The 25832-nt window shown below is 34.7% G+C and overlaps 1 protein-coding gene across 1 annotated transcript in view; it reads right to left on the reverse strand.

Annotated features, from left to right (window-relative positions):
- Nucleotides 1–6285: 6285 nt before the first annotated feature.
- Nucleotides 6286–25832, reverse strand: part of mgat4b (alpha-1,3-mannosyl-glycoprotein 4-beta-N-acetylglucosaminyltransferase B) — a 271360-nt gene continuing 251813 nt past the window's right edge. Inside the window, 3 exon segments of the mRNA NM_001002180.1 lie at nucleotides 6286–7724; nucleotides 9705–9817; nucleotides 15995–16082. Coding sequence (NP_001002180.1) covers nucleotides 7701–7724; nucleotides 9705–9817; nucleotides 15995–16082 — 225 coding nt within the window. The 3' untranslated portion in view covers nucleotides 6286–7700.

Raw genomic sequence — 25832 nt, forward strand, 5'->3', positions numbered from 1 at the left:
TTTTATAAAAGTGTACTTTCAATTTCCCTTGAGTACATTTTTAGTGCTGTATCAGTACTTTTACTCCACTGTTTTATTATTACTTAATAATAAAGCATCCAACGCTTTTTAATGCGCTCACCTAACCCCACCCCTAACCCTACCCATAACAGTGATGTCACTCCATTGAGTGCATTGTGTCTGACATTGCATCGCTGAGTGATGCAATCTCAGCTTGCATCATAAAGCCTGCATCCAGATACTATTGTGTCTATGGGGATTAGAAAAATCAGTCCTGTAATTCCTGTCCAATCAAATCACTCAAAGGTAATCTTAATGAACAACCTCAAGACAGGAGCGATTTATAATTGCAGCAAACTGTTTGGAAGCATTAAAAGTGTTCCAGAAGATGTCCAAAATCTTTACACACACTGACCCACAGACTGTTTAGATGCATGTCACTGATGAGAAGATGACGGATGTTTACTGTATGATGATCAAAATGGCCTTAAACACCCAGCAGGCACAAGACATCAACATGACATTAGATTGACGTTGTACCCTAACGTCATAGGGATGTTGCATTTTGTTTGGAAAGGAAAATTATGTTGACATCAGAATTCAACGTCAGGCCAACGTCCAACCTAAAACCAACCAAATGTCATTGTCTAATGAAGTTACAGCTTGACTTTGCGTGGACGTTACCACTATGAGGCACTATGCACTATGACGTAATGTCTATCAGATGTTGGAATATTAGTTGCCATACCTGATGAATAAATGTCAGTATTTGATGTCAATGTGATGTTGGTTTAAGATGTTGGCTCGACATTAGATTTTGGTCACTTTCTAACAACCTAAAATCGACCAAATATCAATGTCATTTGCCATAATTAATGGACATCCAAATAAAGTTGTCTTTAGACATTGAATTTTGGTCACCTGACATCACAACCTAAATCTAACCTAACATTAAGGTCTTATGATGTTGTGTGCCTTCTGGATAATTAAAAGATGCACTACAGAATGTTACGTTTACATACACATGCACATATTACATGTAAATGCATCAGCTTTTACCAGCATAATACTCAGTACTCTTGAGTACTTTTGAAAGGTCAATTTGAGTAATATTTACCAATATTTACTTTTACTCGCACTACATTTTTGACAAGTAATGGTACTTTTACTTGAGTATGATTTTTCAGTACTCTTTCCACCACTGAGCAATAGTCAATGTGACACAAAGAGGCATGTGGCACAAATGAACCATTTTATTTTATTGTTTTACATAGTAATTTAAGCCAAAATCTAAACTGAATTCCAATTAACTGCATAGCCCTGGTCAATAATATGGTGGTCTAGTGCACTTGACTTTAAGTGACTTACACTTTTCTTTGAAAAGTAGCTCCTTATGTCCTAGAGGAGGACTGGAAAATGTCCTTTTTTTGGTGCTTCTCACATACAAACATGACTACAACTATCAGTCACTTGACAATTGAAAAAGGCCCAGTCAAACACACTGTCCTTTTGTTTTTTGGGGTGCCGGAGGACCCAAGAAGGGTACATAATTTAAACCTTTCTTCACATCCCGGTTACTAAGGATTGATGGAGCATTATTTTATATTAAAGGTGATTAAATTATTGGTGGGGACATTTTAGTAATTGGTAGATATTGGTGGGGACATGTCCCCTCCGTCCATGCCAATTCTACGCCCTTGCACAGGAGTCTGAGAAAAATGCTAATGTGCTATATGCACATGGACTTTTAATTTTTAGCCAGGCAACCCAAGCGCTTCCAGTGAACTGTCTTTCAATGACAAAATTGTCACATTCAAGATCTGGTTTCTTTAAAAATCTGCGTTCTTCACTGACTGTTAGATATATGATATGAAGAGGGTCTCTGTTCGAACAATAAGCACTGCATTAAAGTCTTACATCTCGTTTAACGCTTGAACAACTAAATGAATGCTGGTCTATTTAACTGAATGTATTGTAATTACATCACAAAATCGGTGCTGTAAAAGCAACCTTGTAAAATTGAAAATAGTCACATTAAGCTTTCATCGGAAGTTTATCATTGGCTATAAAACTCTAGCTGTGCATGAAACCCATTTTAGAGGGGATTATAAAGCATTTAGAGATTTGTCTAAATCTCATTGAAAAATATTAAATACAAATAAAAAAATAAATAAAAAAAATTGTTGAGATTTTGCTGGTATATTTTATTAATTTTTTTTGCAATAATTTGCTTGAATTTAATTGTCTTAGTATCATCTGTCAGTTTCTTTTCAAAATATGTCTGATAATATCTTTTTTTCTGGAAAAAGTCTTATTTCTTTTATTTCATTAAAATTTTTTAAAAAACATTTTACGGTCAACATTATTAGCTCCTTTAAGCTATATATATATATATAGTCTACAAAACAAACCTGCCTAGTTAACCTAATTAACCTAGTTAAGCTTGTAAATGTCACTTTAAGCTGTATAGAAGTGTTATTAGTAATTAGTAATTAGTAATAAGTTATTAAACTATTATGTTTAGAAATGTGTTGAAAAAAAATCTTCTCTCCTAACTGTATAAATAAATATATACACACTCACACACACACACACACACACACACACACACACACACACACACACACACACACACACACACACACACACACACACACACACACACACACACACACACACACACACACACACAATGGGGATCACCACTGTCTGCTATATGGAGATATATTTCATTATTCATTCATTCACTCATTTTCTTTTCTTTTTATTCTTTTTTTTTAATCTAGGGTCACCACAGCAGAATGAACCATCAACTTATCCAGCACATGTTTATGCAGCTGCAACCCATCACTGGAAAACATCCACGCACACTCATTCACACACATACACTACAGACAATTTAGTTCACCCATTTCCCCCTGTACCGCATGTCTTTGGACAGTGGGGAAAACCGCAGCACCCGGACACCCTCGCAAACATGGGGAGAACATGCAAACTCCACACAGAAATGTCAACTGACCCAGCCGGGGCTTGAACTAGCAACCTTCTTGCTGTGAGGCAATTGTGCTACTCACTGCGCCACAGTGACGCCCAAAATTTAATTATAAATAAATATAAAATAATAATAATTAAAATGACATGGTGGCTCAGTGGTTAGCACTGTTGCCTTACAGCAAGAAGGTCACTGGTTCGAGTCCCGGCTGGGCCAGTTGGCATTTCTGTGCGGACTTAAAACAGTGTTATCTGTGTAAACAAACTGACAGCTATTCTGAATTATACTGATAACCAAACAAAACTTTTTAGTGACAATGATAGCCACAATATGGAGACATATTTAATTATACCTAAATTTATGACCATAATAAACCCGAGACATTATTTTAGGACATTTTATTTGATGTAAAATCTTCTTGTCTTTATCCGCCTTTGTTATGGAAACACTCAATACACTTTCCGTGATTGTCCTTTAAGCTAATTTGCTGATAGGGTTTGCAGGTGAGTTTCAGTTGGTTGTGGGCGATTGTGATGCGAGTGAAACTGAATTCCAGCATGTAGTGTTTTAAGTCACACCCTGATAGCCTGAGATGATGTTTGTTTTTTCAGGTGGTCTTCAGTTGATGGGCTTCAGGGCAGAGGCTGAGCTGGACAAGTGAGACCGGTTAACCCGTTTATTAGCAAACTCACCTCTGACGACTACATACATAATGTAGATCTTAAAGATTTCTGATTTAATCAACTTGGGCATGTTATAAATAAAAACACAGGCATTCAGATGACAAGAATGCAAACTTAACATGACTTTTATTGACTTTCACATTCACAAAACTAGTCATAATTATCAGCTTTTTAATATTTAGATTAGTATATGACAATATTTAAACTATTCAAATATATTCAATTTGAAAATCTGCAATCTAGGGGTTAAAATGACCAAAAAAATATTGATGAAAAAAGTTGATCAATGCACATTAGTTTTGTTGCACATTTAGATTTGATATACAGAAGGAACTGAACAAAATATTCTGAAACTTTATATTTACTTGTTATCTATTATATTTAGTTTAAATGTCAAAAGAAAAGTACTATTTTTTACAAAATATTTTGGCTATGGCTAAACAAGTCTAACAAGTATTTTTCAAGTAGTTTAGTGGTCCATGGTCAAATTTATCCTTCATATTTCAGAATTTGTAATTGTATCTTCTCCTTAAAAGGTTGTCAACAATAAATCTGGGCCTAAATGTAGCCATCAAACAGCAAAGATGAATAAGGAGGGAGGATATGAACAGTTTTATGAAAAACTGGATTTAATTTTTTCGTTTTAAAATCAAACAAAAAAGCAAGAAAAGAAATTCCTACTGTTAAAAAACTAAGAAAACTTGACAATGTTTAGTAATTTTTCTAAATTAATTATTTGTAACAATAAATATAATTAATTGCTAATAACAACTATTGATATAATATTAAATATAAAATAATATTATTACTAATTCGTTACCCTCTACTATTATTATTTTATTTAAAAAAATGAATTAATGTATAGTCTGTAACATATTTATCATTAATGTACTGAATTGTTTTTATTTGCATCTGTACTTTACCACAGCATTTTTCACCACATACATTCAGATAAACTGTTAACGATTTTTGTAACATACACTGTATTTAAATGTAATGAGCTGTATTTTAGAGTAAAACAGTTATGCAGTACTTTGCTGTATACTTAAAGTTGTACTGTGAAAATGTCTATATTTTTACAGTAAAGATATACAACACTGTAAATAAATAAACAGGAAGATAAATGCTGTAAATGTAAAATTGGTAGTTTTGCTGTTAAGAATTTACAGCAAGTTACTACAGGGTATACAGGAATCAGAGATTGAAATTTAGTGCCCTTTAAGACCTTTTTTCAGACTCTTGCATACATGACCTCATAACTTTCAGTATATTTGCTAAATACTGATTGCAAGAAATGAATCCTAAACTAAAACTGTATTTATATATTAAATAAAAATGTTAATCCAGCAGGCGGTGCCTTTACAACAGCAGAAATAACAGTGTTTCCCTGGTTAATGCAGTAAACAAAGCAGCGTGATGTCAAATCTAGCAGGATTTGTTTGATTTCATAAACTACATAACATCCCAATATTCAAAAATATTCAGGCAAACTTTAGCATACTGAAACCAAATTTAATACACTGTAAATTAGAATTTAGGACTTTTTAATACTTTTTTTAAGGGCATTAAATTTCTCTAAATTGATTTATCAATTTTTAATACTTTAAGACCCCGTCAACACCCTGTACTATAGTGAACTGCTGCCAGTAAGTTACTGTAGATTCTACAGGAAATTGTTAACAGTTTATAAATGTTTAAAATACAGCGGGGGTAAATAAGTATTGAACACCTCATGCTTTCATGCTTTTCTCATGATTGAACCAGATTTTGGTAAATACCCAAACAATACAAACATAAAAACAAAACAAAACAAAATAAAAAAATCTAAAAAATGAGTTGCGCATAACAACAATAGAATGACAAGGAGAAAACCACTGAAACACATTTAATACTTTATATAAAAGGCTTTTTTTATGATGATGACAGCTTAAAGACGCCTCTCATATGGAGAATAAAGTCACATGAATCGCTCAGGTGTGAGTTTTTCCACAGACATCAACAAAATGTAAAAATCTTGATGTTTCTGTGAGTTTCATCTATCAAATCTGATTTTAATTTTGTATTTTCAATTGGATTCAAGTCAGGTGATTATCTTGGCAATTCTACAGATTGATTTGCTTTCTCAAAGCATTTGACACTTTACTTTACTGTGTTTTGGATCATTGTTTTGCTGAAATGTCCACCCTGGTTTTATCTACATCGTCCTGCTAATGTAGATGTAGGACTGACAAAGGGCAGAGCCTTTGTTGAATAACCACTGAGAGATTACAGCTGCTGTCTGGGCTTTCACTGCCTTTCTACCACCTCCTTTCTTTATGTGTTCAATACTTTTTCCATGTGTCATTTCATTTTATTACACATAACGTCATTTGTAAACTAATTAGATTTGTTTTATTTGCATGTATGAATTTCTTTGGTTGCTACTAACATCTGTGGAAAAGTTCAAATCAACAGCACCTTCAGTAATTATTTTCTATGAAACATGGTGACATCTTCAATACATATTTTTCCCACAATAAGTGTACCTATAATGATCAATGTTGTTTTTTTTTTTTCTGTGTGACTGGACTGTATTGCAACATATAAACCATAAACACCATCAAAGACAAGTTTGGACTTTGATTTTATTCAAATCATTTGACAGGAGCATTACATTTTCATCTGAGATCATGGATCAATTGAATCAAGAGAAAACAATGAAGAGCCAGTGAAAGTTGAAGCAGCTTTATATCCATTCTGCTTGTGCTGTAAAACAACATGGTGATTCTTAGCATTGTTTTAAGTCAGATGCTGTTCTTTTGCTGCACAAAACTTTCTCCTTTTGAAAAGCAGTTGTAAGATCTTCTCAAACACGTCGACTGTCCAGTTCACAAACAGCACCGTATACTGATGCCTGAACTGTTTACTAAACTAAACACTTACAGAAAATGGCATTTTAAGGCATGGAAATAAAAAAATCAGGACCCTCGACAGATCTGTGTAGCATCTGATAATATTTGAGTTATTTCTATCACCAGAGAGCAAACCGAGCATCTAAACACCAGCGCATTGACTCACACTGAGCTGTACAGATTATTCTCGAGCAGGATTTTGCTTTGTCTAACTTTCTATATCAGTTTTTGGCTTTAAGGTAAAAAAAAAAACCAAACAATCAAACAAACAAACAAAATGTCCACATTAGCGCACTACTGTGTCACATTAAGGCAGGAAGAGGAGGAGAGAAAAAAACATATTGCAAGAAAAAATAGGCTATAGCTACCTGATTAGAAAGTAAAAAAATTATAACAATAATAAAAAAAGATGCAACAAAAAAGTTCGGAAGGCTCCCCCATCCTGTTCATTTTGATAGATTTAATTATCACAAGAAAAATCAGCGCTTCAATTTTCTGAAGAAATGATTTTGCAGCATACTCTAATAGTTACTTTAAACATTTCTCATCATCATAACGAATTGTTTGGACTGACTTTGGAAAAAACCACACACGCTAGGCCTGTGCACAAACAAACACATATCTAGCATGGCCATAAGCCTGTGTGTACTTCAAATGTATCGTAATAAATAATATAAATACATCATTTGGAGAAGCCTAAACAGAATCACTTGTCAACTAATCAACAACAAACCCAACTCTTTGAAAAAAAAAAAAAGATTGAACCTCGAGTAGGAATTTAAGAGTCTTCCATTCCAAAAGCAGCATTTTTGTTGAATGTCAGAGTTTCCAGGAAGCCCTTGACAACAAACCAGTGTAATTAAAGGAACTCAATCATGGGCATATGTACATATAAATACAGTTTACAAAAAAATACAGCGTCTTCCAGCCACTGCGGCGCGTCTGACAGCGCGAGCTGTGTGTCTTTTGTGTGACGCCGTGGCTTGGCCTTCTCTACCCTGCTAGAACAGCTTGCCGCCAGCAGTTGGCGCTATTGGACCAAGCTAAAGAAACTGCTGTGAGGAGCTCATGTGGAGGAGTCTCCAATCCTGCACCACACAACTGCTTAAGTCATGAGGTATTGATGAACTTCAGTCACTCGGCTTTCTTGATGAAAATCTGCGGAGATGAAAACGTTACAGTGTTTAAGAAATGTGAATACTATATAGAGCTGAAGCTGTGAATGTTTTTCTATTATTGTTTGAATATTTCCCAAATTATGTTTAACAGAACAACAGTTTCTTTACAGTACATTCTAGAAAAATGTTCTTCTTCTGGAGAATGTAATTACCTTTAGTTTGGCTGGAATAAAAACTATTTTATATTATTTTTTACTAATAAATTTAATTTTTAAACATTTTAATTATTTTTCCCAATATTAGCCTACTTAAGAATATTAAGAATATGAATACTATTTTAATAACATTAAAAACAGACAGCATATGCGCACACGCACACACACACACACACACACACACACACACATATATATATATATATATATATATATATATATATATATATATATATATATATATATATATATATATATATATATATGTCTCCATTATAGTCCCATACATGAGCTCATTTGTCATCATAAATTGTGAAAATAACCCATCAAGAAGGCTTCCAATCAATGCAAACAATTATTTTTCATGAGTCCAACATCCAGCTGTGCAAGAACACATAATATGATGAAAGTGAAGTCGACTTTCACTACAAGTAGCCCAACTTTTTTTTTCTGAATCTTGGTTCTTATTCCTGAAAGAAAACAAAACATCAAGCACCAAAAGTGGCCCATAATAAAGTTTATTTTAATACTAACTAGGCTATTTTGTTATCTATAAACTTTCAAAATGTACCTTTTTAAAAAAAAAAAAATTTCCATTTAAAACTTTAACTCCTGTTTTTTCTAATAATATATGATGTAACACATTGTAATTAAAAATAAGTAGCTATATAACTATATATTTAGCAAAAAGTGTGGTTTTAAAGACCATCCGACAAGCTAATCCAGCAAAAATAGTGCTTAAAATGTTACTAAATTGCAGTTTTTAAAAGTCATAATTAAATAGAACATAAACCAAATAACCGTAATAAAAAAAAAATTCGAAAAAAGAACCACCCTTTTCATAAGACTGGATTAAGGCCTGTAACCTCATAATCTAGTTAAGCATTTAAATTGCATTTTAAGCTAAATATATTGGAAAAATAACTAGTGAAAAACTGTGAACATGTACTGTCAACATTTCAAAAACAAAATAAATTAGTTGTTAAAAATATCATATTTAAAAGGGTTTGGAAAAAAGTTAAACTGTGTTTGGGAAATATGTGTATGTATATATAAATATATATATAAGATGTGAATATATATATATATATATATATATATATATATATATATATATATATATATATATATATATATATATATATATATAAATTTCTGTGCGGAGAGGTCATGTTTTGATCTTCGATTTTATATATATATATATATTTATATATATAAATATAAAATCGAAGATCAAAACATGACCTCTCCGCACAGAAATTTAAAATATGGACCAATTGCTCGCTTTTTTTATTGTGTCTAATCATCTTGTTGGATTTCTCCCTTTTCGCAGTGTCGTATGACACAATTTTGCAAGCTCAAACTGTAGTGTGACCGCAGCATTAGTGTGGACATGGTCTAATTAAGTCAAAATTTTTTTAGCCACCTACTTCAGTCTCACATTAAATTTATGATCAATCAACTGCTCTCTACTATCTCACATGCCCCGCCCCCTTCAAGACGCTTCTCATTTGGTTTTCATTTGATGCACTTGAGCTCAACCACTCTAGCTGGCTATTGGCTGTTTTTTTTAAAGGGAAGGAAGTATTATTTAAGGTAAACTAAATTTAACGATACTTTTGAGTTCAAACATATGAAGCAGCACAACTGCTTTAAACATTAACAATCTAAAATCCTAAGCAGCGAATTAGCATATTAATCGGAAGTGTAAGAAAAGTGTTTCTCTGCATATGGTGTCTCTGTATGTGGAGTCAGTCTGTGAGTGTGTTTGAGGAACAGATGGCAAGGGTTGTGTTGTGCTGTACCTCGCTGAGAATCACCCACACAGGAGAGTCCGTCAGTACTGAGAGCCGCAGAGCCTCCAGCGGCCCGAAAGAAGCGTCCACTTCCCCCTCCGCGATGCCGTTCTCAAACTTCCCTGAGGAAGCAACAGAAACACACACTGAGAGAGGCTGGAAGCTCCATCCGCACTGCTGAAACATTTGCAGAACAAGTCTTTGGAGATGTGAGGAACTTAAAGCTGAGGCAGGCTGTGCCAAGTGTTCATCATTCAATGATACATTTTGAGTGAAAATTCGACACATCTAGCACACTTTCTGTGCAAAATTTTGTGAAAAATAAAAAATAAATCTGTGGATTTATGTGGAATAATTTTGAAAGTGTTGTTAATAAAACACATTAAATAATAATAATGATGATAATAATAATAATAATAATAATAATAATAATTAGTATTTAAGGTTTACAAAGCAAATCCAATAAGAACCACTTGTTTGACAAAAAAGTAAACCTCTCATATAATATATCCAGTAAAACACAGAAAATATTACACACAAAACACACAAACTGTGTAGCACATACATCATATCTGCATATATACAAGCAAGCATTTGCATATTATTCAATTACATTACTGAAAATAATATAACACCTGAATAAATGTATATATTTACACACATTTACAGTGCATCCAAAAAGTATTCACAGCGCTTCACTTTTTCCATATTTTTTAATGTTTCAGCCTTATTCTAAAATGGATTAAATGTACTTATTTTCTAGAAATTCTGCACACATTACTCCATAATGACAAAAGATTTTTTGAAATTGTTGAAAATGTATTAAAAATAAAAAACCTGAAAAAAAAAAAAATCACATGAACATAAGTATTCACAGCCTTTGGTCAATACTTTGTTGATGCACCTTTAGCAGCAATTACAGCCTCAAGTCTTTTTGAATATGATGCCACAAGCTTGGCACACCTGTCTTTGGGAATTTTTGCCCGTTCCTCTTTGCGGTACCTCTCAAGCTCTATCAGGTTGGATGGGAAGTGACAGTGTACAGCAATTTTCAGATCTCTCCAGAGATGTTCAATAGGATTTAGTTCTGGCCTCTGGCTGGGCCACTCAAGGACATTCACAGAGTTATTGTGCAGCCACTCCATTGATATTTTGGCGGTGTGCTTTGGGTCATTGTCCTGCTGGAAGATGAACTGTCGCCCCAGTCTGAGGTCAAGAGCACTCTGAAACAGGTTTTCATTCAGGATGTCTCTGTACATTGTTGCATATATCTGCATTTATCTATCCTGACTAGTCTTCCAGTTCCTGCTGCTGAAAAACATCCCCACAGCATGATGCTGCCACCACCATGCTTCACTGTAGTGATGGTATTAGCCTGGTGAGGAGCGGTGCCTGGTTTTCTCTAAACGTAACGCCTGGCACAAACTCCAAAGAGTTCAATTTGAGTCTCATCAGACCAGAGAATTTAGTTTCTTATGGTCTGAGAGTCCATCAGATGCCTTTTGGCAGGGAGTGGCTTTCGTCTGGCCACTCAACCATACAGGTGATTGCTGCACAGATGGTTGTCCTTCTGTAAAGTTCTCCTCTCTCCACAGAAGAACGCTGGAGCTCAGACAGTGACAATCGTGTGATTGATCACCTGCCTGATTAAGGCCCTTCTACCCTGATCACTAAGCTTAGATGACCGGCCAGCTCTAGGAACAGTCCTGATGGTCATAATCAATTTGTGTTGGGACCAGTGGTGAAAAGAGTACTGAAAAATCATACTTAAGTAAAAGTACCATTAGTTGCCTAAAAATGTAGTGCGAGTAAAAGTATCTGTTGTAAATATTACTCAAAGTATGAGTAAAAAGAAGAGCTTTTAAAAGTACTCAAGTAGTGAGTAGTGAGTTTTACACTATTAAAAGTTGATGCGTTTACATGTAATTTGTGGATGTGTGTAAGCGTAATATTCTGTAGTATATCAAGTTATTGCCCAGCAGGCACACAATGTCATAAGATGTTACCATTAGGCCATGATGTCAGATGACCAAACTTCAATGTTATTTTGATGTCCAATAACAACGTCAAATGTTATTTATATTTGGTTGATTTTAGGTTGTTAGAAAGTGACCAAAATCCATCGAGGCAACATCTTATAGACATCTGACATTTATTCATCAGGTATGGCAACGAAAACCCAACATCTGATAGACATCATAGTGGTAACGTTCATGCAACATCAACCTGTAACATCATTAGACGTTGATATTTGGTTTGTTTTAGGTTGAACGTTAGACATTGACGTTGAGTTTGGACATCAACCCAATTTTCATTGATCAACAAAATGCAACGTCCCTACGACGTTAGGGTACAACATCAATCTGATGTCATGTTGACGCCTTGTGCCTGCTGGGTGTTTAAGGCCATTTCGGTCATCATACAGTAAACATCCGTCATCTTCTCATTAGTGACATGCATCTAAACAGTGTTTGGGTCAATGCGTGTAAAGATTTTGGAAATGTTTTTGGACACTTTTAATGCTTCCAAACAGTTTACTGCAATTGTAAATCGCCCATGTCTTGAAGTAGTTCATTTTGCTGCGATTTAACTTCTGTGTGATTTGACTGGACAGGAAACACAGGACTGATTTTTCTAATCCCCATAGACAAGAAAAATAAAGTAGTGACAGCAGGTTGAAGGAAAGTAGTGGAGTAAAAGTACAGATACAGCCCTAAAAACTTCCTCAAAAAAAAGAAAAAGTACACATTTATAAAACAACTTAGTAAATTAAAATTCCTGTGAAAAAGTACTCAATTATGGTAATTTGAATATTTGTAATTAGTTAATTTACACCACTGGTTGGGACAATATGAAGGAGTTAACTTATTAGTTTTCACAAATTTAGGTGGATTAAGCATAAAAGGATAACGTTGTTCCCCAAAAAACCCTCAAGAATTGTGTTGTTTCAGCTCATATTTAAATAAGTATTTTCAACAAACAGCAAGCCTAATTTTTTAAGTGTAGCTAAATAAAAAAATTAATGATGGGCTAAAAAAATCAGCAGATGCTTTGCAAGAATTGTGGAAGTATCATCTTACAATTTACTTACAATTTATACAGTACATTGATTATTAAAAGCCAAATTATCAGAACTCACAAATTATTATAAGTAGAACATAAATAACCTCAAAAACAAATCTTTCTGCTGCTATATTATGTATCTTAATTAAATCTTACTGAACTGTTGGGAATACAAAAAGAAAATAATTTGATGGAACAAAACATTAATCCCACATTAAAATACCAATCATAAGGATATTTTCATAGTCGATAGAAAAAGGAAAAAAAGTCAAACATACTTCCCACTATATTTCCACTATATGGCAGCTTTAAGACACCTCTCTGAAAAGACCACCTCTGTACAATGAAGTCACAAAAACTGGTCAGTTTTTTTTCACAGACTTCAACAGTGTGTAAAATTTGTGATGGTTCTGCGGGTTTTGTTTATCAAATCTGATTTTTATTTTGTGTTTTCTGTTGAAATTTCTGTTTATTTTGTATTTTCTACTGGATTCAAGTCAGGTGATTGGCTGGGCCATTCTACAGCTTAATTTGCCTTCTCTGAAAGCATTTGAGAGTTTCCTTGGCTGCGTTTTGGATCATTGACATAAAGATTCTAATATTGATTTATAATGACAAAGGGCAGAGGGTTACTGAATAACTATTGATAGATTTCTAAACCTTCCTTTCTTCATGTGTTCAATGCTTCTTCCCTGTGTCATTTAATTGTATTACACAACTTAATTTCATAAACTAATTCAAATTATTTTCTTTTCATATATGGATTTATTTGGTTGTTTACAACATCTGGTGAAAATCTCAAGCCAACAGCACCTTTAGAAATATGTTTTCTGAAAATAATTGTGACACATTCAATACTTATTTCCTCCACTGTTGTAGAACAAACTTATTTAAAATGTGAGTCACACTTTAAGGTTTGTTTGTATTTTAGTGATTTTTGCCTCAATATAATCATAGTTTGCTAAAGGAATAGTTAACTTGATACATAACAAATTTCTAAAACATTTTATTGCTGAGCATGTGCAATTGCTGGACAAATAAAACCTTTAGTTAAAAAATTAACTTAAGCAAAACATCTGAATATAATTAAATAAATATTACTCTGCCTCTCTGAATGTATACCTTATTTTGCCATGAACTAATGTTTTAATTTATTTTCCACATGTACTGTAGTCATCTAGATAAATAATACATTTTCTTCTTCAGTAATGTCTCCTTTAGCGAAATAAATATTCTACTTCTCTGAATTGATCTATATGAAACTATTTATGTCCAGTATTCAATGCAAGGATATTTTAAGGGTGCTTTTACACCAGTGAATTGATTCATTTGTTCCGAAACAGGGATTAAAATGGTTAAATTGTTGCTCTTTGTTCTTGGTGCGGTTCGTTTTTACACAGCAAATTTTCTAAATGGATCAAAAAAGCTAAAACAAGTCATGTGTGAGTAAATTCTCCTCACATTGGTCAGAGTTTCATGTTTAATTTTGCAGAGTCCCACTCAGGTTTCACGAGTCCTTATTTAAATTTATGGCGATTAGCAATAAGACATTATAAGCGAAAATCTTTGCTCTCATTTTGAATGGTGACACCCACAGACATCATCACCAGAGATAAATCAGAGTGAAGACTCTCTTATACAAAGCCCTTGACTAGACTGCAGTTCGGTCAATGACAAAACAGCTCTTGTTAAAAGTTTATCATGCTTTCACTATTGTATTTAACATGAAACGCATATTTACCGGTATGAATGATCCCGCCCAACTCATAATTCTCTCTTATAGCCATATATGCCTATTACATATCCATAATATACTGTGATATAGCCGGGCTCGGATCGTTTTGCTTTCTCACTACAATCGATCTAGTTTGTTTCAATCAAGCCGAGACCACCTCATTCAGGCGATCTTGGACCGATTGATTTGGCACAGATCGCGATTGCTGGATTCACATATGCCAATGAACCGCGCTAACTGGGCAAACAAGACAGCTTCCGAAACAAAAGTCTAGGTGTGAAAGCACCCTTAGTAACCATAATTAAATTACCTGAAAATTAGATGTAGTCATGTGGAAAAGTAATTTAATTACAGAAACTAGTTACTTTGTAACCAATTACAACCAACACTGTTTAAAATACAGGCAACATTTAAAATACACTGTTTAATTAAAAGGAAAGTAGAACAAAATATCATTTGACATTTTTTTCTTTCATTCATTCTCTTTCAGGCTTAGTTTCTTTATTAATTTTGGGTCGCCACAGCGAAAAAAACCATCAACTTATCCAGCATAAGTTTTATACAGCAGATGCCTTATCCAGCTACAACCAATCACTAGAAAACACCCATTTAGTACAGAAATGCCAACTAACCCCGCTGAGGCTCGAACCAGCGACCTTCTTGCCGTGAGGCGATCAAGCTGTGCACTGCATCACTATGTTGCCGACATTTGTTTCATATATAAATATTTAATACAATTTATATGCATGTTCCGCTTGCTCATGTTCTTTTGGTTACCAAAACCGTCTGTTTGGATTATATCCAGCATATTAATGACTGAAGTGAAATATCTAATGCTCCGTCATGAGGGACAGGCTTCAATAAACCCTGAGGCACAGTAATCACACAGGCTTCCATACATAATAATGAGAAAACCCTTTATATGAGAGAGTAAGAGAAAAACAAAACAAAACAAAAACAAACGAGATACAGTTTGCTCCAAGAGCATTTTGAGACGGTTGAAAAATACAGAATTTGTAGGGTTTTCTCTCTGGATTTGGAGTGTGAGCTGAAAGAAAGAAAGAAAGAAAGAAAAAGAAAGAAAGAAAGAAAGAAAGAAAGAAAGAGAAATACACTAAGAAAGCCCAGAGTATTTTCACATGTAACAGCTTCTGAAGTGGGCGGCATTGGCTCTCTCTGGAGAATGACACTGTGGAGGCCGTTTTAATAGGGCCATATGATATTGCACCAATTCTGCAGCATTTACATGAAAAATAGGGTGAAACAAGACAGGTGTTTAACTATACTCTCATAAACAACATCTCATGTATAAAGCAAACCAACAACAACAAGCTGACGTCACTCATTCACGGCCATTGAATGTGTGTGTGCATTCAAAATAATCATTGTTTCTTTCAGAGCTTTATTTTATTAGGCCAGCACATGCTTCATACGAGGCTGAATCATGCGGCTATATTTAGCGTGTTCTTCACAGCAGGTGCGGTGTGTGTTTCTTGCTCACCTATTCTGATGAAGCCATCTTCTGTGCGCTGGTACTTCGGCGTCTTCTCTCTTCCCTCCTTCAGTGCTTCTTTCTCCGACTGGATATTCTGATGAAGAGGGGACAGAAGTGTTAGAGTGTTTCTCGTACATGCATCAGCCTCTCCACTTCAGTAACTCATCACACATCTGTTCTTTTAGACAGAGAAAAACACACTCTTCATTTCACAAGCAAACATCTGCCTGCAGAAACTTAGCTAGACTGCATACTCATAATACAACTGCTTGATAACCCCATTACCACCAAAATAGCAAAACTAATAATTTGTGAACTGATTAGTCCATCATCTAGTTTTATACACTAGATAGTATGCATTCTCATACTGTTTAATACATGTGCCTGATAATCACATTAACCAGAACCAAAACAGTCCAAAAATCTGCAAACAGATTAACACATGGTTTTATGGCTTGTATGCATACTCACAATACTCAAGTGCCCGATAATGACATTAACCCACATCCAAATGGTCCAAAACAGCAGGACTCATCCAATTTGTGAATGGTTTAGCAGCACATAATCTAGTTTTATAGCTAAAGAACATATTCATAGCACAAGTGCCCGATAAACACATTAACAAACACCAATATATTCCATAACAGCATAAATAACTATTTGTGACCTGATTAGTTTTTAATCTAGTTTTTTACACTAGCTAGTATGAATACTCACAATACAAGTGCTTGATAAACAAATTAGCAATGTTAACACTATAAAATAGCAGAACTCATCCAACTTGTGAACTGATTAGAACATAATTAGTTTTATAGCCATGCAAGTGCTTAAAAAACACATTTACGAACAGCTGAACTAACAATTTCTAAACTTTTAAGTCTTTAATCTGATTTTATACACTAGCTAGTATGCATACTCAATATAAGTGCCTGGTAAACACATTACCAAACTCCGAAATGTTCCAAAACAGTAGAAATAACTATTTGTTTACTGATTAGTCCTTAATAGTTTTATACACTAGCTAGTATGCATACTCACAGTACAAGTGCCCGGTAAACCCATTAACAAACTCCAAAATGCTCCAAAACAGCAGAAATAACCAATCGTGAACTGATTAGTGCTTAATCTAGTTGTACATACTAGCTACTCATGATACAAGTTTAGGTCCCACTTTATATGAAGTGTCTTTAACTACTATGTACTTACATAAAAAAATAAATACAATGTACTTACTCTGTTTATAATGTATTTGAGAACACGTGGTGCTTTTGAGTTGGGATAGAGGTTGGGTCATGGACAGGTTTGGTGGCATGGGTAGGTTTAAGGGTGGGTTAAGGTGTAAGGGATGGTCAACAGTGTATTTACAAATGTAATTACAAAAGTTAATTACAGATGTAGTTACATACATGTATTTAATTATGCATAAGTACACAGTAAATCCATGTATTTACACAATAAGTACATTGTGACAAACTATTAATTCCTGTGTAAGTACATATTAGTTAAGACCACTTACTAAACACATTAATAAACACCTAAATGCTCCAAAAACAGCAGAAATGGCTATTTGTGAACTGATTAGTTCTTAATCTAGTTTTATACACTAGTTAGTATACATACTCATAAAACAAGTTCATGATAAACAAATTAACAAACATCAAAATTATCCATAACTGCAAAACTCATCCAACATGTGAATGATTATAAAGTAATTTGTATTATAGCTATGCATATTCATAGTACAAGTGCCTGTTGAACCCATTAACAAACGCCAAAACAATCCAAAACAACAGAACTAATTATATGTAAACTGATTAGTCCTTAGTCTAGTTTTTTACACTGGCTAGTATGAATACTCATAATACAAGAACTTGATAAACACATTATCAAACACATAAACACTACAAAATAGCAGAAGTCATCCAACTTGTGAACTGATTAGAAGATAATTTAGTTTATAGCTAAGCAAGTGCCTGTAAACCACATTTACAAACAGCAGAACTAACAATTTCTGAACTGCTAAGTCCTTAATCTAATTTTATACACTCTCTAGCATGCATGCTAACAATACAAGTGCCTTGTAAACACATTAGCAAACACACAAATGCTACAAAATAGCAGAACTCACCCAACTTGTGTACTAATTAAAACGCACATATAACGTTTATATATATTAACGCAGTTTTTAAAATGCACATTAACCAACATACAAATAGTCTAAAACAGTAAGACTTTCAGCAAATTTGTGAAGTGATAAGCAGCGAATAATATAGTTTTATAGCTAGAGAGCATATACATCCACATTACACATTCAAACACATTAACAAACACCAAAATGGTCCAAAACAGTAGAAATAACTTATTGTGAACTGATTAGTCCTTAATCTTGTTTTACACACTTGCTAGTATTCATACTCATAATACAAGTGTTTGATTAACACATTAACAAACTCCAAAATGGTCCAAAACAGCAGAACTATCTTAGAACTGATTAGTCCTTAATGCACTTCCAAGTATGCACAATTGTAATACAAGTGCTTGATTAACACATTAGCAAATATGTAAACACTACAAAAAACTTGTTCAACCTGTGAGCTGATTAGCACATAAACTAGTTTTATAGCTATGCAAGTGCCTGATAACCATATTATCAAACAGCAAAGTAGCAGAACAAACAATTAAGCTTAGTTTAATACACTAGCTAGTATGCAAACTCATAACACAAATGCTTGATAAACACAATAAACACAAAAATGGTATTATGTTGGTGTTTAACTGCATTGCTGTATTGCAGTTCTGCATTGTGCTCATACATATTCACATATCGTGCTAAACCCAGAATTATCAGGGCTTCTACAGGTTTCATCAAGTCAAATTTAAGACTTTTTAAGACCCTCTTAAGACCACCAAAAGTAAAATTTTAGACGTACAACGGGTTAAACACTAAGAATTTTCTCTAATGATCCGGTATTATCACAAGAAATCGTGCAATTGTTTTAAATTAAAATTTAATTTGAGGGTTTTGTGAGATGTATTGTTGATGGATTGATCTTGGCCTGATTGAGTAGTTTTACAAATTTTATTTCAAAATTAAGACCTGTTTAAAATGATTTAAGACCTAAAACACAATACTTAAGTGCATTTAAGACTTTTTAAACCCTGATTATATATATAAAAAAAAATAACAACATACTTGTCAAGTGTGTTAAAAAGTCCCTAATATGCATTAAAAAGGGTCTCTAACCACAGTCTGATATACATGCAGGGTCAAAAAACACTTTCATTGTCTTATAATTTGCATACATTTTTACTTAATTATCCTAGCGACTCCCATATGATTCGTTCAGCGATTCATTTGTTCCCAAACCCTCCTTAGCGAGATGCTAATCTGTGCTGATTGGTCCAATGACCCTGTCTATTGTTATTGGTTGACTGTGTTCACGGCTTTTCAACAATTTTGAAGTAGTCAGTGTGCAGAGTGTATGTGTAAGCATACCTGCCAACACTCCAGTTTTTCCCGGGAGTCACCCATATTTCAGACCTATCTCCCGCCACCCTCCCGTTTTGTTATTTCTCCCAGAAAACTTCCTCAGTCCTCAGTCCTCCCCCATTTTGGTACAGTCTGTGAAAGCCATGAGTCGCCAACTTTGGCATTATAGCAGCGGCCGCCCAAAATACGTTTCATAATACAGTTACTAACACCACAGTGCACAGTACCCAGTTCTTAAGAGTGTTATTCAGACACCTCACCACTTAACCTAACCCCAAGGGTCTCCCGGATTTTCAGAGATAAATGTTGACAGGTATGTGTGTGAGCACAATGCAGAAGTGCATTAAAGCAATTCAGTTAAACACCAGCATATTGCTTTATTCTTAAGTAAAAACAGTGACACACATTCAGTTTTAATCCACACAGTGGCAAAACATGAACTATTTTGAAACTTGAAACCTGCTGAACGTGTGTAGGAACAGATGATGGTGCCATAGCACTGATAAACGGCATTGGAATGCAAGCTAACAAAAGCATTTAAATCCGTAAACATAGCAGCATGCGTCATGTTTTCAATTAGGTTTTAGACGCGATATATGAATATAAAATATTCATATATAAAATGACATTTTCCTAGCTTTGTGTGCGCAACAAATGGGCGGGTCTTAAGTTCTGTATCAATGTAAATGGCACGGCTAAAGACTCGTTATCAAGATGATTAATTTGAAGCACTATGAGTCGACTCTTATGAATAAATCAGTAGTTTTAAACACTGTCCACTTTCAGATTTAAGCCTTAACTGGATATTTCACTTTACTTAGAGCTGTCCATGCGCTACATGGAAGGTCCTTTAAAAAAAATCCATAATGGGGCTTTTTAAGTCAGTTTAACATTGGCAAGTTAAAGTCAAAGATTAATTTGATTCAACTTTAAAACAAGCATATATTTTTATTTTTCAGTCTAACCTACTTTCAGCACTATTAAGCTGTTCAGTTTCATAATATATGCTCTTTATTGTGCTGCATGCAATAATCTTTACAGTATATGAAAGCGAATGTGACTGTAGCATTTCAGCAGATCTGAGGCGATATTCCTTTATTAGAAATGTCACTTTTGGCAGAGATTCATCTAACATAGATATACTGAACCAATCTGTGCTCCTGCTTTTCTGTCGAGATAAAATAAAAAATGACAGCCAAAACAATTAAGGCATGAAAGAAGCATTAAAGAAAACTGACGCAGGAAGGCCACGAGCTGACATTTACCGAGAGGAAGCTCTGAAATACTGTAAAGGCTCATCAGTAACAGTTGTTCCTGCGTAAGATACACCAGATATTGGGTTTACATATTGTGTCTGGCAACTATTATGTCTCAAATAGCTCTTATGAGGCTTCTTCTTGGATTAAAACTCTGTGAAGTGACCCTAGAGAAGACAAATGTGTTCAAAACCCCAGCAGAGAGTCACTTTAATTTCCTGAACAGCATTAAAAGCATAAAACAGACCACAAATACTTTTTCCTCCAGGGCATTCCCTGCTAATTTCCTATATCCGGAAGAATTCCATAAATGTCCCTAAAGGGAGCTTTACAGAGAAGGAAATGAGGAGAAAAGAGAGATATTACAGGCTGGCAGGGAGGAGAAGTAAAAAAAAAAAAAAAACAGCAAGAGATATTACAGGGCGATGGGCTCCCGCTCATAGAAAATCCCGCTATTAATCTTGCGGTGAACGTCCGTTTCCGACTGTAATCTTAAATCACAGTGCCGCCCCTCGTCTGCTCTCCCTCGGGAGAAAATATTTCCTCCACGCCAACCGCACACACAGCAGGTCACATTTTATTACCGTGTGTCAGTACGGTACCATTAGCTCATAAAACAGAAGTATATCTTTATCTTCGCGGCTTTGCTTTCTACCTACTTTCCTCGAACTCTCGCTGTCTGCGGTTGAGTTTGGCTGTGCGGAGCGGTGATGGAGCCTTGCAGTAAATTACACAGAGAGAGAACCAAGCCAGTCAGTTTTGACTTTCTAATGATTCTCCTGTACTGCCAAACTACTTTTTAACGAGTCTCCTGTTACTTATGTTCACATCATTTCTGTGACATTTAACTCTTTCGCTTGTGTTCTGCTAGAGCTTTATAGTGTTGCTGCACAAAAATGACAAGCATTTTAAAATGTTACATCATTTTCTGGAATACTTGATTCTGATTTGTTAATGACCAGTGTTGGGTAAGTTACACTATAAATGTAATAGATTACAAATTACTGATTACTACTGGAAAAAAAATATCCGATTACATTACTAATTAATTGATGTAAAAAGTAATTCGATTACAAATAACTTTACTTTGAGGTTAATTTTAAAGCATATAAAATATACCTATTAAAATGCTAAATAAACTGCAGCTCTTTCAGTAATTTAATATTCACAGAAAACATTACAATAGGTTGATCACAGCAGCTTGACAGCTTGACATATTCAAAATACTTCACCCAAAACTTGTTCCAAAGCTTTTTGTCTTTTTTTTTCCACATAAGAAGAAACTGGATATCTGTAACCATTCACATCCTTAGTATGAAAAAGCACAGTAGTGTTTGGGTGTTCTGTGCTTGTCTGAGGTGATTAGTCCACCTAAATGTGTATATTCCAAAGTATGAAGCTGATCGGTCAGTTCTTGTGACTCGCGGTTTTCAACTGGCGTGCCTGGGAAATGTGAGTGCGTGCAATATGCGCTCCCAATAAGTGTGTGAGCAAAAGATGCGATATGTGAACGGCCTATCCTATCCAGCACAAAAAGTAAATTTAGCCTGTTTTGGCTGTGTTGGACCATCGTGTTTTTGGGCGCTGGCCTCCTCCTTGGTCACTAGTATGGTCGTAGAATGCTTTCTGTTCTAGTGCTTCAACAAGTTGTTGGTCGAGTTAAACACAGTAGAAAGTTCTCCAGACTGCATTTCAAAGCAATATTTTAGTCTTTACACCCAATGAAATCAAAGTAATGTCTGTATGTCCACTTGGAGAAGCAGCCACTCTCAACAGCAACCATTTCAGCTTGTGTGCGCCAGCAATTTAATAGCGCATTCTGATTAACTGACGGTCCAGCGGAAAACCAAAAACTATATTTAGGCAATTACATTGACTTTAGTATCTGTAATCAAATTATACAAATTTAAAATGTAATTCGTTACATTACTGCATTCCTTAAAAATATGTTATTAGAATACAGTAATCCGTCACTGTGGAACGCGTTACACCCAACTCTGTTAATTATATTCCACAGAATGTTATTCCCGGATAACCACTGAAACTAATAATACAGGCTCATCCATGTGCTTTGAATCATTTTGAATGGTCAGAGAATACTTTCATGCTTTTTTGTCCATATGCTTAGTGGGATAAAGTACATCTAGGCGGATGTTTTAGCTGAATAAATTCATTTAGTCTTATGAGCTGTTCAGACCAAACATGGCTTGTGCGATTAAATCGTGATACTTGCACATAAATAGACTTATTTTTAGTTTACTCACTTTATTTACAAGTCAAATTCGCTTTTTTCGCTTCACAATAGATGCGAATTTGCGTCAAAAAAGGGGCATCTGTCTGCCCGATGACTGCAGTTTCATTGCTATATGGCTAACATGGATTTTATCAAGAGACCCGTTTATGTGCTTTAGCAAGGCTGAAAAAAATTCAACCCAGGCTTATTCTGAAAACGTAGGCTTATATACATTTCTGTACAAGTACGCAAAATATGTGCAGGAGCTATGTATTTATTTTTTGTAGTTTTAGTTTTCACATATCCACCAGAGGATGTTGTGTGTGCAATTGAGACTCAAATTTCTTCAAATTTCAAATTTGCCATTCGCGCCTGCTGTTCTCACGTAAATCCACTAGAGGCCGATGTCGACTGACTAACTGACTGACCAACCGGCTGATTCCTCTATTCACCCCCTTCCCTAAACCTAACTGATAGTGTTTTAAAAAACATAGATTGACCAGCGCCCACCCACTTCCTAAAACTCAACCAACAGTGTTTGGAAAGACAATCCAGAAAAAGAAAAGCCTCCTGGTATTTACTACGTTTTCAGAATTTACCACAGTCCCACCCTGTTATTTAGTTGTTTATTTTATTTTTTGGCTTGTTTTTGTCTTACTTGCTTTCTGGAACCGTTCTTCACTGGATTTGCACCGCATTGTCGCAGTCAACTCCTCTTAACGTCTCAAGTCCTATGACGTACATGATGAGCTATCAAACAAACTATTACAGCAGAAAAGCTGTCCTTATGGAGGCAGTTGGTCAGCTGCTAACGCGAAAAGCAACACCCCGCAGTGTTCATTTTAAAGACGAAATGCATCTATACGTACTTCTGGCTACATGATTTGCAATTTCCAGAAACCTATATAGGGATATGTTTTCAGAATGAGTCCATGTTGAAAACATTTGTTTGGTGCCATGCCTGGGTCTATCAGATCTAATATACATACAAAAGTTCACTCTGGTTCTTGAATCTGATTAAATGATAGCCATTCGATATTCTGCAATAACAGTATTTGTTCAGCCTCCTCACTCTTCTGTATTACTCCGCAGACATACAGCGACAAGAGGACACATTACAGTATGACAAATATTGCAGCTATTAGACAACACAATGTACTTTTGAGGCTTTTTTTACTTGATAATGTAGTTGTTTAGATTGCAACCATGCAGTTTATTTAGAAGGATAGCGCCCATTTCAAAATATTTATAATTTTTGAGAGACGCATCGGCGTCCATTAGTCAAAGACGGTTGACGTTGTTTATTCACCAGATAGATCACCATTAAACTGGTTAATGATATAAGTTGATGTCTCTCTTTTGTATAGATTGCAACTACGCAGTTTATTTATAAGGACAGTGCCTATTTTAATACAGTTACTTTCCTATCCCGGTTCTCAACAATGTTATTCAAAGACCTCAACCCTGAACACCCCCTCCTTATTGCAAACACAACAGAAGTCTGGTAGTGATTGCACTGCTTTTTAGAGGTTAATTATTGTGATATCCTGATTGCAACAGAGAAATACTGTAGACTGTGTCACTGTAAGAAGATATCTCTGTAGACGGAGGGTATTTCATGTCAAGTTCAGCCTTATAATCTTAAAATGTCAGCAAAATCAGCTGTTTTCTCATCACTTTATAAATTACACTAGAGAATTATTTAAACATTAGCTCTAAAGTGGTGTTAGTGAATTCTTCTGCTTGTTTGACGTCAGCTGCAGATGTGAATAAATGGCGGAAGAAAGAAGTTCCAAATACAAAAGGGTTTTAGACTCTCCGAGTTTGATTTCTTTTTTTATATACAGGATTGTGCCGTCGAACTGTTATATAAACGCAATATCACACAAGTAGCAATATGCCAAATGGCTGTATATTAGCACTGGTGGGACGCTAAGTAATGCACGCCTCCCACCAGTATTTATATATATATATATATATATATATATATATATATATATATATATATATATATATATATATATATTATTATTGACTTTTTAGACACAAATATGTACTTTTTTGAATATAAATTTTTTTAAAGGACTAATAATTTATGCAGTCATGCAAGTGTTTTAACAACTAATATGACAGTGATTTAATGCTTCACAAAAGTTGAAGACACTTTACCCATATCAAAACACTTTTTTTGATGCAAAATTAATTTAAACAGCCAATTATTCCATACGCTGATTAAGAAACTTGAATAGGCCTAGGCTACCATAATAAACAAAATAATCGTTGCATTGCTAATCATGATTTCGAGGATCGATAGATCTGTCCATCACAACACAAGCAGTGATCTTGGATCAGTTCATCCAGACATTTTAATCTGATTTGCGAGATTGTTTTAAGAACCAAATTAGCCAGAGCTAAGTTATCAAGATTAAAAGATGAAAGATCTGTCAAATCATCTAAGATCATTTAAGCGGGGTACAAAGTTATATTTTTGGCTAGGTTATTAATAATAAATTTTTGCATTTTGTCACAAACTCAGAACACTTATTTTATGGTTTGTTACGACCAGTGGTGGAAAGAGTACTGAAAAGTCATACTTAGGTAAAAGTACCATTACTTGCCTAAAAATGTAGTGCAAGTAGAGTAAAAGTATCTGTTGTGAATATAAACCGATTTTCATTTTCAAACAAAATGCAAAGTCCTCATGACGTTAGGGTACAACCTCAATCTGACGTCATGTTGACATTCTGTGTCTGCTTGGTGTTAAAGGCCATTTCGGTCATCATAGAGTCAACATCCGTCATATTTTCATCAGTGACATGCATCTAAACATTCTTTGGGTCATTGTGTGTAAAGATTTTGGACATC

The sequence above is a fragment of the Danio rerio genome, chromosome 14, assembly GCF_049306965.1.
Source record: "Danio rerio strain Tuebingen ecotype United States chromosome 14, GRCz12tu, whole genome shotgun sequence".
Lineage (NCBI taxonomy): Eukaryota > Metazoa > Chordata > Actinopteri > Cypriniformes > Danionidae > Danio > Danio rerio.